Here is a 15,420-nt window from a genome sequence, read left to right on the forward strand (position 1 = left end):
CTCAACTCTACCTTTCAAACAGCCCAAAAGGCAAAATTAACCAAAAATTACATCCTGGTTAGAGAAGATAAACATATTAAACCAATAGAAATAATGGTAAGAAATCCGCTAACCCAATAATATATGTCATTGTACCCTGTTCAAAAGAAATGATGCTTTACAAAACTAATCTTTAACTGCTGTATGCCATAAGTGACACAGAGAAATTGCAAAGAAGCCTCATCATTTTACTATGTTCAGGGGTGGAAAACAATCCTTGAATATTCTTCAACTTTAGCGGCCACCTCTCAGCTGTCACTTGCATATGCAGTTGCTTACTGGAGAGAGGTTTGGTATATGCACAGATTTCAAAGCAGCTCTGGTAGCCATAGTTACTGACTCATCCTCTCGGGCCAGAGCCCTGTGATTCTCTAGCCCTCACCACGGCTGTTCCTTCTACAGTAACGCATGATGCGACTCAGCTCCAGAGCAGCTGGGAATTAGGGCTGCCCCTCTTCTGGGACTGGAGGCAGGCAAATAGCTTGTCACCAGATCTTTCTTCCTTTCTTCTCTCTCATCAGTTATTTGGTAGCACGCATCTTGAGGACTGAGGCTGAAGGAGTTAAGGAATCTACCTATCCCTTCTCCCCTTTAAAGAGAGAAAAGCCACCGAACTGGGAATGGCTCTTTCTAGCAGCCCATCCCTTCAAATCTCCTAGCAGCAGTTATCTGCCACATGTTCAACAAACAACCCTACCCCCCAAAATATTCATTAATGCAGATTCACAGTTAAAATGGCTCCAGATTAAAGCCGAGTCAGTCATAATTGAGAGGGTGCTAAGCTGGATGACTATCAAAAGACATTTGATTAGGGGGCCTGCCAAAACGCAGTTCTAAAACCACAATTTCCATGCACAGTGTAATGGATATTATGGATAATTACCCAGAGTGCACTACTCAGCCACACAGCTGCCTACAATTACGTCCTCAACAGCTTCCTCCTCCGCTTCACCCTTCAAGCTCCCCCATGACAACTTCTTACAGCTTTTTCCAGAAGCTGGTATCTTCCTGACATTAACAAGAATAGGGCCCTTATAGGTAAAGGAGGGGCGGGGGGAGCTCAGCAAATGTCACCTGTCCTGAGGCTGACATGCACATGTGGCACCCAACTGATCTTGGGTGAACAGAAAGGCACATTGGGATCTTAGGGAATGCTTGGGGACTTCAAGGTGGGGTGGAAAGCAACATTTCCTGAAGAAACAAAGCTGCCCAGTCAACCGAGGAAGGCTCAAGGACACTGCAGGCTTCTCACATGACTTGGCTGCCTGGCATTTATGAGGCTTCTGTATTAATATTCGTTTCTTTATTAAGTAAGAAAGCAGGAGCCCTTTGCCATCTGTTCCTGGTTCTCTTTGCCACTGGTAGGAGTGCAGAAGATTCAATAACAGCTTTACGGAAGGCCATAACCAGGTTTACCTGCAGCTGGACGGCCTGGGCTTGGGCCTGAGGCAGTGGCAATAAAATAATAAAAGCTCCTGTTTGTGAAGCAAGATAAAGCAATGAGGGCTGCCCACGTGACAGAACTACTTTCAAAAAGCCTCTGTGAACCTAGGTGACATGCTTTCCTCAGACGTCACATAAACCAGGCCACATTATTGAGAAAGCAGTGAGGAGGAGCATGGGTCCATGTGGGGTGGATGGCTCTCTAGGGGTGCTGGAAGCCTAAAACATGGCTCTGTTTCTACATAACAGCCAGAAAAAAACACTTAGGCACTAAATGAACACAGTGGCACTCAACTCCAGCTCCGAATGTAGACTGAACCTCATAGAAGCTGTCTACAGTCTAGATGTTGATACATTTCCATTCTCGGGAGTGAATAGGAAACAGGGAACATACGCATACCTTGTTTTATAATTGCCTTTAATGAAGGCTGCCTTCTTCTCCTACCAATCAGGATCCTTCATAAATTTCCAATTCATACATTCTCTTCCTTTTCCCATTTGAACCTTTAGACCAAATCAAGTCCCAGGTTGTTACCTCCTGCTGTTAACCCCATGCCAACATATTTCCTTGGTGTGCTAAAGCAAGCCCTCGAGTTAACTGAACACTGAAAACTGCATTTCTCATTCAAATGCTTTCTAAGAGTGTCTAAGAGTGTTGTTCCCAATTTAATTATACCCAACCCAAAGATGCCTTTTGATCTGCTGGTTTAATTTATATGCCTAAGAACATGCTACTGAAAGAAGCATATGTCAGTTTTTTTGGGCAGTTATTTCTGTTCCATTTATAATCTCCCTAGATTCTAAATCAAACAGAAATTAAAAATCAACCCCTTTAGAATATGCTATACTGAGAGCCTGATTTAATTTACTTTGTTTTGTGATATTCGGGAGAGGGATTCTAGGGCGTGTCTTCTCCACTCAAGAAACGGTACTGGTTCTGTCAATAGTTCTGGGCACAGAAACAGTAACAATGTTCTTTTCCTGTTAAAATAATCGAGGTTTGCATCATCTCTCAACTACTCTATTGTGATGCCATATAACACACCTTTATGTTTTTGGACACAGGGTTCCACTCTGTTGCCCAGGCTTAATCACTCCTCCCCACCTCACCCTCCCAAATGGTTTGTACTATAGACACACACCACCATGCCTAGCTAATTTTTATTTTTTTGTATTTTTTGTAGAGACAAGGTTTTGCCATGTTACCCAGGCTGGTCTCGAACTCCTGGACTCAAGTAATACAGCTGCTTTGGCCTCCCAAAATGTTGGGATTACAGGTGTGAGCCACTGTGCCCAGCCCTAACACACCTTTAAAAAAAAATCTAGGCTGGGCACGGTGGTTCACACCTATAATCCCAGCACTTTGGTAGGCCAAGGTGGGTGGATCACTAGGTCAAGAGATGGAGACCATCCTGGTCAACATGGTGAAACCCCGTCTCTACTAAAAATACAAAAATTAGCTGGGCATGGTGGCGCAGCCTGTGGTCCCAGCAACTCGGGAGGCTGAAGTAGAAGAATTGCTTGAACCCAGGAGGCGGAGGTTGCGGTGAGTCCAGATCGTGCCATTGCACTCCAGCCTGGGTAACAAAAGCGAAACTCCATCTCAAAAAAAAAAAAAAAATATATATATATATATATATATATATATATATATATAAGCTCATAAGATTGATCCATCTCTGATAATTTTATTTTTCCAGGCTACGGCCATTTGAAATACATAGTGGGTAGCTGTATCCTGTAATATATTGGCAAAATGTCATACAATATGTTCATGTAGGCTCAGAGATAGTCTATGGCCTACAGGGACTAAGACCAAAACAAGTCTGTATCATTGAAACGACACCTGAAAAAGACTTTCCAAGGGGGAAAGCATATCCTATTTGAATATAAGTCTTCATGGTCTCGCTCCCCAGATTTTGCAGAAGTGTTAGAAATACTTTTCATGTATTCTACAGTGGAGAACTCTGCCTGTCCATGTATTATAAACTGTCCTATTAATAGGAGGGATACTGCCAAGCCCACTGGCCAGGCCAGAAGTTGAATGAGAAGAGCAGACTTAACACAATAAAAAGCCTCAATGGAAATCTAAACAAAAAACATCATCATCAACAACAACAAATCAAACACCGTCTAAGTCCAGCATCCAGCACGTACCTCTTCTGGTTCTATCAGCTTGAACTCCATGCCTCGGCCTGTCCAGGCAATGAAGTGGGCATTGGCTGGGTCATCAAGAAGGGTGACCAGGAACTGCCACAGCTGAAGGGAACCTCGTCTCTGATAAGGGGGCCCCTCTCGATACATGGTAGGCTCCTGCTTGACTTTGCCTGTTTGGGACAAGCACACATCACACAATATCTTAGCCCTAAGTATGTCAGATGGTTGGGATAAAAAGTTGTTCATGCTGATTTAATCATTCAATTTGGGAAGACAGTCATGACTGAGGTGTTCTGACATCTCCAAACCTCTACCTGGCAACAGACCTTAGATGGGGCTACTTACCTTCCAGTCTCTCAGGCACAACACAAGTGTCATCAAAGTATAATCGGGGATCTTTTTCATATGAAAAACCTGAAAAAGAATTTAAAAAGAAAGACTACATTGCTTAACAAATTCTGTGTTGTACTAAAACTATGGATTTAAGGACTAAAGTGGGATCCTATCATTTCAGGTCCTAAGCCCTACTGCTGTATCTATGCCAGACTGAATTTTCAGGGATTTCAGAAGGGCTCAGGCATTCTAATTCTGATGTAATCACCTGCGCCTCAGTCAGAGCAGAATCAATTCCTGCTTTTACAGCTAAGACTACAGGAAGTGCTGAGTCACCAGTACGTTCCTTCACATTTTGCTTCTGAGGTCTGCATGGATCAATGTTGCTCTGACTAAGCCTTTACATCTGAAAACACACCTCTATTTCAGTTGGCCTAGCTGGATGGATTTGGTTGATCTGTACATAGACCTGCCATTTTCCTGTTAGCTAAAATTAATTTCAACCTTTCCTATAAACTCATCCAAGCTACTCACATCTCATTCAATTATGAAAGAGCTTGAAGGGTAAAGAATGTTGCCAAAATGAATAAAGACTTGGGCCTGTAGAGGATTTCAAAAGCAGTGCTGGAGGTGTTATTACCAAACATAGTGAAGGGGATCTGAAAAGACTTTCCAGCAATGAAACAAATTCACTGTATAGATGACAAAACAAAGGTCAAGAAAGAGGAACTGGCCCAACAACACAAGTTAAAGGGCTCAAGAAGGATGGCCTGATATTCTTCCTCCACAAACCCATAATACACATTCCGTGCTAACCACCATGCCACTAGGCACCCTGTCAAGATTGGTGCTTCTAATCAGAGCCAGGGAACAGATAACTTTGATGGGGGCCACTCTTTTCCTTGTAGTTTAGCCTGTTGGGAAGTTTAAGGTCTCCAGTGCATATTCCTTCAGCAGCACACCTCTTAGGAGAATGCCCCAGGGCTCCTGTCTGACAGGCAGTGCTTCCCGGAGCTTCATTGTCCAGTCAGTTCACCTGGCTCTATAGTACAGGTCTACATGTTCGATATACAGTGGGGGCAGGCAGGGGAAAAGGCTCCGCAATGAAGGACTTTCATTAGAGTCTGAGAAGGATTCACTGCAACTTGAAAAATCCACAAGGCCGGGCACGGTGGTGAGTCCGTGAGCAATTACAAGGGTGACTGTACCTGTAAAGCTTCAAGGGGTCTGAATGAGGACAGCCATAATAACAAGTGCCATGTGGCTTACATGAGGAGCAGGCAATAAGTGATTTTAAACCAGTCTGTCATAGACAAACAGCCTGTAATCCCAGCACTTCGGGAGGCTGAGCAGGCGGAGTGAATCATCTGAGGTCAGGAGTTCGAGACCAGCCTAGCCAACATGGTGAAACGCTGTCTCTACTAAAAATACAAAAAATTAGCTGAGCATAGTGGTGGGTGCCTGTAATTTTAGCTACCTTGGAGGCTGAGGCAGGAGAACTGCTTGAACCCAGGAGGCAGAGGTTGCAGTGAGCGGAGACCGCGACATTGCACTCCAGCCTGGGAGACAGAGCAAGACTCTATCTCAAAGAAAAAAAAAAAAAATCCATGAGTAAAGGCGCCAAGATATAATTTCACCATTCTTTGTTTCTTCAGTCAAGCCGGATCAAGTAGCTTCTTGGCAGGACCAGCACCATTTTTAAGAGGCCTGGGACTGAAGAAACTCTGCACAAATGAGACTGTTCTGAGATTTGTATTATTCATTTTTGTTTTCTCAGCCCTAAGCATTAGTTCTCTGTTGCTTAACGACATCAAAGGAAGTCTACTTTATTGACATTTATATATTATTTAATCCACTAAATATTTATGCCAGGCGTTGTGCTAGAAGGCAGTAGGTAGCCAGAAGAATATACACTTGGTCCTTGTTCTCATGGAGACTGCATCCCAACTGGGGGAGACAGACCTGCCATTTTCCTGTTAGAGAAAAAGAAACGAGAGATGGTGTAGTACTGATGGACCCCAATTAGCTGTGCAACACTGAATAAATTAATCTCTCTGTGCTCCAGTGTCCTCATTTTGGCAGATAATAATTCCTACCTTATGGTGTTGTTATGAGTTTGAGTTAATATCATTCAATTGATCTACTGCTGCTCTATCTTTATACCAGAATGCCAAGAGTAGCTCCTGGTACATAAGTGTGTAATAAATGGTAGTTAAAAAAAAAACATAGTCGTTGTACATTGTGGTAAGTACAATTAAGAAATTAATGGAATAATGTGAGAGCTTGATCTTATATCCTCCATCAAAGATTCTAAATTCCTTGAGGATAAGGATTGTATCTTGGTATCTTAGTGTCCTCATGGCACCTTACACATAAGTACTAAATAGATATTTGAATAAATAAGAGATTCTATAGTCTTCATTAAAAATATTTAAGAATATAACGCTACCATTAAAGTCAGGGATTCAGTGACTCTTGATAAATTTATTTTCCAATTTGGTACTAAACTGACTTTTACTACAAATTGGTATACTCTGTCTTACCAACAACACTTTCATAATCTAGTATGCTTCAAACATTTTGTCCTGGCTGCCAGGAAGCTATATATTTCCCGACATCCCATATGTATTTTGATATTCCAGTGACGTTTTACTGGTCTTATTATAAAGTCATTATAAGTGAACTACTTCAAAGTTTACATATCTGCCAAACTTGCCATGTTCTTTTCAGAGTTGTTCTCCTCTAAGGGAAGAAAAATACATTCATAGTACACAGAAAACGACGACGACGACGTGTACCTAGATGAAATTCTCGGTTTGTTTTTCAGAACTAATCAGATGAAGATCTGCCTATAAGAAGTATCACTTTGGGGTATTTTGTGGTTTCTAGGCATCACCACCTGTGGTCCTCTAAACCATCTGGAAGATACTATTGGTTTAAGTGAAATTTAAGTCAGCTGAATTTGCGCCAGCAGTTTATCAGTTGTGGCCACAATTATCTAATCACTCAAATAAAGGTGGCAGGAAGGAAGAACCTGTTTGAGGGGCGAAGTAGAAACAAAAGATTCAAAACATGATGCAAAGACTCCAGGTGACCACTTAAGGCAGGATGGCTATCTTAGCAATCACAGATGCCAATCAGAAACACTTGTTTCGTTAACTGTTTCACAGACATCTGTGGTCAAGCCCGTATAAGGAGAGAAAAAGCATGTCAGGGTAATTTAGGACAATTAAAAATGCTGGGTTTTTTTTTAAACTGACTTCTTCCACGTGTTTGAAGTCAGGGAAAGGAATGGGAAAGGGTGGAGGGAAAACACACACAAATGCACTTGTGTAGTAAGCAACCCAATGCCTTGCTAAAAATATTTCCCCTAAGACCATGCTCTTTCCTAAATGTTGTAATTATGCAAAATGTTTTCCTCCCTCTCTTCCTCCACTCCCTTCTAGTTTGCCTGCTGCAGACATCAACTGCTTCTGTAGAAACATTCAGGAACCTCAAAGAGAGCCCCATGCAGCTGTGCCCATCACAGCCAGTGTCCAGGAGACAGCCCTTCCTTTCCAGGGCTGGGCACTCAATCAGAACATCACAGGGTACCCAGTGAAACAACACTTCCTCTCCCATCTAACCAAGTGAGTGCGAAGCAGCTACCCATAGAAACCATTCTTAGGAACTAATCACTTATAAAAGGCAGCCAATGCTTCATCAGTATCAGTTCTTTTGACTTTCATTTCAAGACAGAGACCAGTGGTTCTCAACCTTGGTGGGGAGCTTTAAAATCTACTAAAGCCTGGGTCTCACCCCAGAATTTCTGATTTAATTGCTCTGGATGAAGCCTGGACATCAAAATTTTTAGAAGCTCCCCAGGTGATCCTAATGTTTGACAAAACTTGAGAATCTCTACTCAGTAGTTCTCAAACTTGAAGGTGCATCAGAATCTCCTGAAGGACTTGTTAAAACACAGACTGCTGGGCCCCACTCCTCAGAGTTCTGATTCAGTAGGCCTGGGATGGGTCCTGAGAATCTACATTTTAAAAAACATCCCAGGTGACGCTGTTGTCACAGGTTTTGGGAATCAGACTGCTTTAAATCTTCAGGGAGAAATGTATTTGAGAAAAAGAAGATATACATCTAGGAAAGGAGTTCTAAAAAAACCTTTCCTATTTCAATGTTCAGAAGGGAACTCCTGAATCTACCATCCCAAGTTAGCCTTTGCCCAGAAGAGTAACTTGAAGCTCTGAGCCCACCTGTGAAGGCCTTTCATGCCCCTAAGCATGATCGCAGTCCCTACCGGGGCTCTTTTCCATCAAACGAGCCCATTGATTTGCTACTGTCATTCATTTATGCAGAAGCTTAAAAGCCCAATTATCCTCCCCCAACAAAAGGCTCCCTTTTCCTTTTGATTCACATTCAATTACTTCTTTAGAGAAATCCTAAAATTTAAAAATCTGTGACAATGCACTAAAAACAACAAAACACAGACCCTCACAAAAACTGTCAGTACCCACTTTTACCCAGAAATTTCAGAAACTTAGTTTTAAGAATCAAGGGAATGATAATACAAAAACATTTAGCTAGATGAATGTTCACTGAATTTAGGAATAATCTGGAAAAACCCACTTTTCAGCAACAGGTTGATTAGCTAAATACATACCCATGCAGTGAGTACTGTGCAGCCATTAAAGAGAAAATCATAGAGGAATGTTGGGTGCTATAGAGACGACACTGGCTGTGGAGTATGGAAGGAGATGAAGAGTACGGGCTCTGGAGCCACAGGGCTTGGTTTAGAGCTCTGGCTCAACCGTTACAGCCACATGGCCTTGGGCAAATCTTTTATCCTCTCTCAGCCTCGGTTTCCTCATTACCCTATGGGGCAAATAAAAATATCTATCCTATAGGGCTGCTATGAGAATTAAATAACTTAATTAATGCATGTAAAGAACACAGAACAGTGTTTGAAACATAGTCAGTGTTCAATGTGAGTTAATGACTATTGTTAAAAAAAGACTATAAAACAATGAGTCCTGTATAATCTGTATAATTCTATATTTACATATGCACAGAAAAGACTGAAAGACTATGTAGCAACTTAATGGTTATCTCTGGGCAGTGAGATTCAATTTTCATTTTTTTACCTGTTTGTAGTTTCTAAATTTTGTGTAGTCAGTATTTATTGCTTATGCTAAGAATAAGCTACGAAACTTTATATTTTAAAGAAACCTAGCTCAAAAGCAAGCTCCTCCAAGAAACTGACATTCTAGCTCCATTCTGACCACTTCCTTGAAGCCATATGCTTTGGAACACTTATGTGTCTTATTTGTTTCCAGTTACTTTCACCCTAATTAGTAGGTTAGCACTAATGAAGGCAAAGTCACAGGCTCAACCTTGCCCACTGCTCCTGCTGCTAATTAGAGTGAGATTATCTCAGAGACTTATTGAATTAAGTTGATCCCAAAGGGATTGGACACAAGAATTCGAGGAGATAGCACACACTCTTGATATAAAACTATCATCTTCACATAAAAATAAATGTTAGGATAAGTGATAATCCAGGCTTATGGGTAAACTGCTTTATATCTGTTCTCGTTAGAGGTACTTTTTAAAAGTCCAATTAGAAAATATTTCTTTTATGTTCTTCAATAAAGCATTTTGTACAAAACATACCTCTCCACTCCCCATCCATAATACTCCCTGCCCCCCTGCTAGCTCACGTCACCACCAGCCCCCTCAAGTTTGGTGAAGAATACCTTAAATTTCCCTCCCATCTTAAAAGTGGCAACCATTTATCATATGATAATAATTACAATGTAGAGTTACCCACCCAAGCACTCAAACTAAGTAAAACCTAGAGACACATTTTTAAAACTGTAAGACATCCTGGGACCCTCACTGACATAACTATAAAACATATGAAAACCATCCTCACTGACGTAACTCCTAAATTCCAGTTTAAGCTGATCGTGTCATGTAAGCTATTATATATAACCTCCATTTCTGGAAATGGGGAAATAAGGTGCATTTGTTTTTTTCTCCAAATTGTCCTGCACTCTAAGAAGCTGGGATCACTGCTAATGAAAATGGCAGCCCTCACAGGGCTAAGGGGCATGCTTAAACCCTGCGTGCAAAATAATTGAAGATTACAATCAATTAGCTTTATATACATGAGCTAAGCAAGGTTTAATCTATGATCTCAAATCTTAGCCTGGAAACTGAGCAATTTTAAGCTTGAGTATTATTCAAAAAAAGAAGAAAGAAAGAAGAAAAGAAAGAAAAGAAAAAAGGAAAGAAGGAAGGAAAGAAAGAAAAGAAAGAAATAAAAAGAAAGAAAGAAAGTGAGAAAGAAAGCGAGAAAGAGAGAGAGAGGTCTAGGCGCAGTGGCTCACGCCTGTAATCCCAGCACTTTGAGAGACCGGGGGTCGGGGTGGGGAGATGGTGGTAGATCACCTGAGGTCAGGACTTGGAGACCAGCTTGACCAACATGATGAAACTCTGTCTCTAGTAAATACAAAAAATTAGCTGGACGTGGTGGTGCATGCCTGTAGTCCCAGATACTTGGGAGGCTGAGGCAGGAGAATTGCTTGAACCTGGGATTTGGAGGTTGCAGTGAGCAGAGATTGTACCCTTTGCACTCCAGCCTGGGCAACAAGAGCAAAAAAACTGTCTCAAAAAAAAAAAAAAAAGAAAGAGAGAGAGAGAGAGAAAGAAAGAGGGAGAAAGGGAAGGAGAGAAGCGAGGAAAAGCAGGCTCCTTACCTTCATGGCTGTTGGAGAAATAACCCCCTCTCATGTAGGATGACTGGCAGTTAGGCACTTCTGAAAGGGAAACAAAGGTGGACACAATCCCATCAATCATTTCTGCAGCAGGAGCAGCGTATCGGTCAACCGCAGCCCTGTGGTAAAGCCTCTAAACCTCCTGCAGGATCTGGGGTCATGTCTTTTTGGCTCTGTCCTGGACAAGAGGTGCCACCCAATAAGCAAGATGGCAAACACCATAACCTACCATCTGAAAGGAAGGCTCTCCTAATCAAGAGTCATGGGAGGAAAGAAAAAAGATGCTTCACTCTCATAGTTTGCTCATTTTAGAAATTAGTTAGCACCAAATCTGGTGAAAGAGCTAATGGCAGGGGAAAAAATATTGGCCTTCAAAAGGCCAAGCCTGGCCTCTTGCCCATGCTGACTCCTGGGCGTTAGGGTGGGAAGGAGAAGAGGACGGCTTTAGATCTTTTCTAATTTGCTCCCCTTTACTGCTGGTGGCCACATCCAATTCTGCTACAAGAGGTGGGAATATTTTTAGGCCAAAGGGATTAGGGGACCTGACGTTAGGAAGCCAGGACTCACTCTGGCAGGGGTAGAGGATTGCAGTTTGGTACATTTTTGCTGTGCTGGGACTGTCACACTGAAACCAAACCATACTCAAGTGATCTCTTCTTCAGGCATCATGTTATCAGTGTCCACTGAGAGGAAAGACAGTCAGTTGAGTTGTGTCCACGTGGGATGAGCTATCACCCTGGGAACACAACTCAGATCAAAGACTTACAGATACGGTAACATCTGTTGAGTGCCTTGCTTTAAGGGAGTGGAGTGGGGTACAAAACCCATCAGGACAGATCAAAATGTCAGTCTTAAAGGAAAAAATGCTGTTCATACTACTCAAGAAAAATCCATTAAAGCTTTCAAAAGGAATGCTTATGGAAATGTTTACACATGATCACTATCTCACACTTGGTAAGTTTTCTGTCATAAAGCAACAGGTCTCTCCCTTCTGCCTACTTCCCCAGCATTTCCCATAACCAGTTTGTGCCTGAATAGATCAATCTCTGTATTATCTCAGAGAACGTCAAAAGCAAATTCCAACCAAAACAGACCCCAACAATCTTCAGGCTTGGACTCCGAGATGTACTTCATACCACTTCTGAATGCCTACTGCACTTCTACCATTTACGTAGCTTTTCTGTTTGTTTGTTTGTTTTGAGACAGAGTCTTGCTCTGTTGCCCAGGTTGGAGTGCAATGATGGGATCTTGGCTCACTGCAACCTCCACTACCTGGTTTCAAGCAATTCTCCTGCCTCAGCCTCCTGAGTAGCTGGGATTACAGGTGCGCCACCACATCCGGCTGATTTTTTTTGTATTTTTAGTAGAGACGGGTTTCACCATGTTGGTCAAGCTGGTCTCAAACTCCTGATCTTGTGATCCACCCACCTCAACCTCCCAAAGTGCTGGGATTACAGGTGTAAGCCACTGTGCCCGGCCAGCTTTTCTGTTTTGTATTCCATTGTGCATAAACATGTCGGCTTTACTAGCTCCCACGTTATTTGAGGGCAATTCTTATAAAATGATTCCCCAAGGCCCTGCATGTATAAAACACTGAATAATGAGACAAGAATGCAAGAATGAAGCAATGACAAGCAAGATTTTCTGCTGACCTGAATCGACGCAGTAATCCCGAGGCTCCTGCTTGATTCCCATTGGTGACTGGAACCCATGTGCTGGGGGGCCTGGCATGCCCGGGACCCCATGTTCATAGAGCGGGTCATGGTATTCTTGTTTGAATCCCTGAGGAGGTGGGGGAGCTGCAGGGACAATAGGTTCTGACATTTGCCGATGGTAACTGGGGCGATTATCTCCAGGAACTCCTGGCTGAGGAGGGAAGGGGTGGCAGGGTTCAGACAGTTGTCTCTGAAATCTGTAAGAACAAAGAGGTTTTCATGTTGAACTAAGACTTGATGAATACCTACTAGACCGAGCATTGGGGACTAGACGTTCCAATTAATGAAATTATTTGCAAAGTATTTAATAATGCTTATTTCTGGACATTTCACCCTCTTCCCAAATTTACACTGTGTATTTCAAAGCTCTTGAGTCAGGAAGTGGCAAAAACAAAAACAAAAACAAAAACAAAGCAATGATGTGGTAGCCTCTAATCTCCCATGTGTGTTTATTTTATGCACAATTTGTACAGATTATGTATCTGAATATATAAGATCAATTATTTGCAAATAGCACTAACATATACATAAATGTTTATTCACTAGTCCATCCATTCTCTCACCTAAGACAGAAAGAATTTTTAAAGGCTGAATACAAACTAACCAGTTAGAAAATGTAGTGTTTTTTTTTTTTTTTTTTTAAAGAGAGAATCCTGGGGCCGGCTTTAGCTCAATGGTTACTTCGACAATGCTTTCTACGGTGGAAAACAACCACTCTGCCTGGTTCGAGACCCGCGGGCGCTCTCCGGCCCTTCAAAAAAAAAAAAAAAAGAGAGAATTCCATTCATAGTAGCAATAAAAAAAAAATATTCCTAGGAATAATCAGGAAACCTATAGGCCATATAAGAATAAAATCTTGAAATTGTTTTCTGAGGAAAAGAAAGGAAAAAGAGCTAAGAGAAGATATTTAGGACTTTGAAGCTACTGATTCACTGAACATTATTCTATAAAAGCAAATGCCTTCCCAACTAACTTGACAAAATAATTCTAAACTTTATTTTGAAAAGACATAAGGACCCACTAGCTATTGACATGTCATAAAACTACAATAATTAAAACAGTGATACAAGAAATTGAAAGACTGGCAGATCAAAGGAATTGAATGGAAAGCCAAAAACTGTCAAATATATTCCAAAATTTATTACTTGTTAAGGTTAGCATTTCAAATTAGTTGGGGGAAAAAATTAGACCTCATTTTATATAGATATCAAAATAAATTTGTAAGGATTAAAGGTTCCAATATAAAAAGTGAAACCAGCCAGGCATGGTGGCTCATGTCTACAATCCCAGCACTTTGGGAGGCCTAAGCGTGCAGATCACTTGAGGTCAGCTTGGCCAACATGGCAAAACTCTATCTCTACTAAAAATACAAAAAAATTGGCTGGGTGCAGTGGCTCACACCTGTAGTCCCAGCACTTTGGGAGGCTGAGGTCGGCAGATCATGAGGTCAAGAGATCGAGACCATCCTGGCCAACATGGTGAAACCTGTCTCTACTAAAAATAAAAAATTAGCTGGGCATGGTGGAGCAGGTCTGTAGTCCCAGCTACTTGATAGGCTAAGGCAGGAGAATCGCTTCAACCTGGGAGGTGGAGGTTGCAGTGACCCAAGATTGTGCCACCACATTCCAGCCTGGTAACAGAGTGAGGCTCCATCTCAAAAAAAAAAAAAAAAAAACACACACACACACACACACACAGAGAAATTAGCTGGGTGTGGTGATGTGTGCCTGTAATCCCAGCTACTCAGGAGGCTGCAGCTTGAACCTGGGAGGTGGAGGTTGCAGTGAGCCGAGATTGCGCCACTGTACTCCTGCCTGGGAGACAGAGCAAGACTGTCTCAAAAAAAAAAAGTGAAACCATAATATGAAAACTTACATAACTTTGGAGTGAGGGAAAACCTAAGAATCATACCAACAGCAGAAATCACCAAGATAAACCTGGATATACCTCACTGTATAAATTTCTGTAAGTTAAAGACACCAGAATCAAAACCAAAAGAAACATATCAAATTAGGGGGGAAGAATCTGTAGTAGTCAGAACACACCAGAAACAAAACCAAAAGTAAAACTGAGGAAAAATCTCTAACAGATACAGCAATCTCACTGTTGACATAAAGAGCTCTTAGAAATTAATAAAAGATGAACATATCAAGAGGAAAAGAAAGGGCAAAGGACATCAACAGGAATACCATTAAATAACAGCAATGGTCATAAACAAGAAGTTTAACTCATTAGTAATTTTAAAAGTAACAAAGTCAAAAGAGAAGTACTTTTTCCTTTTAACTTGGAAGATGAGCAGGCAGTTAATAATTCTATGCCAGGTACCTAAACAGCACTTCAGTCACAGACAATCAGGTATAGCTACCGAGATGGTCACCAACACAGTTATCTATCAAGGAAACTGGCTATATATATTGTGATATAGTCATTTAGTTGAAAGCAACCATTAGAAATTATATAATGTGAATATATAAGGGCTTGGAAAGGCATTTTTGACATATTAAGGAAGATTGCTAAACAGTACACACAGTATCAAAGCTTGGCAAAAATAATAGCATTATGGTGTCATTAAAACCACAGAAAGATTTACACTTAAATATTAACACTGCCAATCTTTGGGGTGGTTATAATTTTAGGTGATTTTCTTTTTTTGCTCATCTATAGTTCGATAATAAATATGCAGTTTTTATAGTGAGATAGAACAATAAAAATCTGTTATTGAGTTTCCTTAACAATCTTCAGCTGTCAGATAAATCCAGATGTGTGCCAGCTGCCCTTTCCCTGTTGGGTGGGCAGCATAGAAGGGAAAGCCTGCCACCTCTTAGTAGGGAAATGACCAAAGGCAGTTTCTTGGCTTTGTTTGCTTATCTGTGACAGGAGGATGTATTATCTTTCAAATGCTTCTGAAAGAGTGAAACTACAATCGTGTCTGTAAAGCATGGTTTCTGCCACAGACGTAACTGACA

The 15,420-nt window shown here is 41.4% G+C and overlaps 1 protein-coding gene across 2 annotated transcripts in view; it reads right to left on the reverse strand.

Moving 5' to 3' along the window:
* ETV5 (ETS variant transcription factor 5) overlaps positions 1 to 15,420 on the reverse strand; it is a 66,045-nt gene that overhangs the window by 7,981 nt on the left and 42,644 nt on the right. For both annotated transcript variants that reach the window (XM_012470818.3, XM_012470817.3), the window contains exons 8-11: positions 12,392 to 12,651; positions 10,722 to 10,781; positions 3,985 to 4,053; positions 3,640 to 3,809 (exon numbers count right to left, since the gene is read on the reverse strand). In XM_012470818.3, the coding sequence (XP_012326241.2) occupies positions 3,640 to 3,809; positions 3,985 to 4,053; positions 10,722 to 10,781; positions 12,392 to 12,651 (559 nt within the window). The remainder of the gene's footprint in view (positions 1 to 3,639; positions 3,810 to 3,984; positions 4,054 to 10,721; positions 10,782 to 12,391; positions 12,652 to 15,420) is intronic.

The sequence above is a fragment of the Aotus nancymaae genome, unplaced genomic scaffold (genome assembly GCF_030222135.1).
Source record: "Aotus nancymaae isolate 86718 unplaced genomic scaffold, 86718_ANA_hifiasm-v0.15.2.pri h1tg000067l, whole genome shotgun sequence".
NCBI classification, from domain to species: Eukaryota; Metazoa; Chordata; class Mammalia; order Primates; family Aotidae; genus Aotus; species Aotus nancymaae.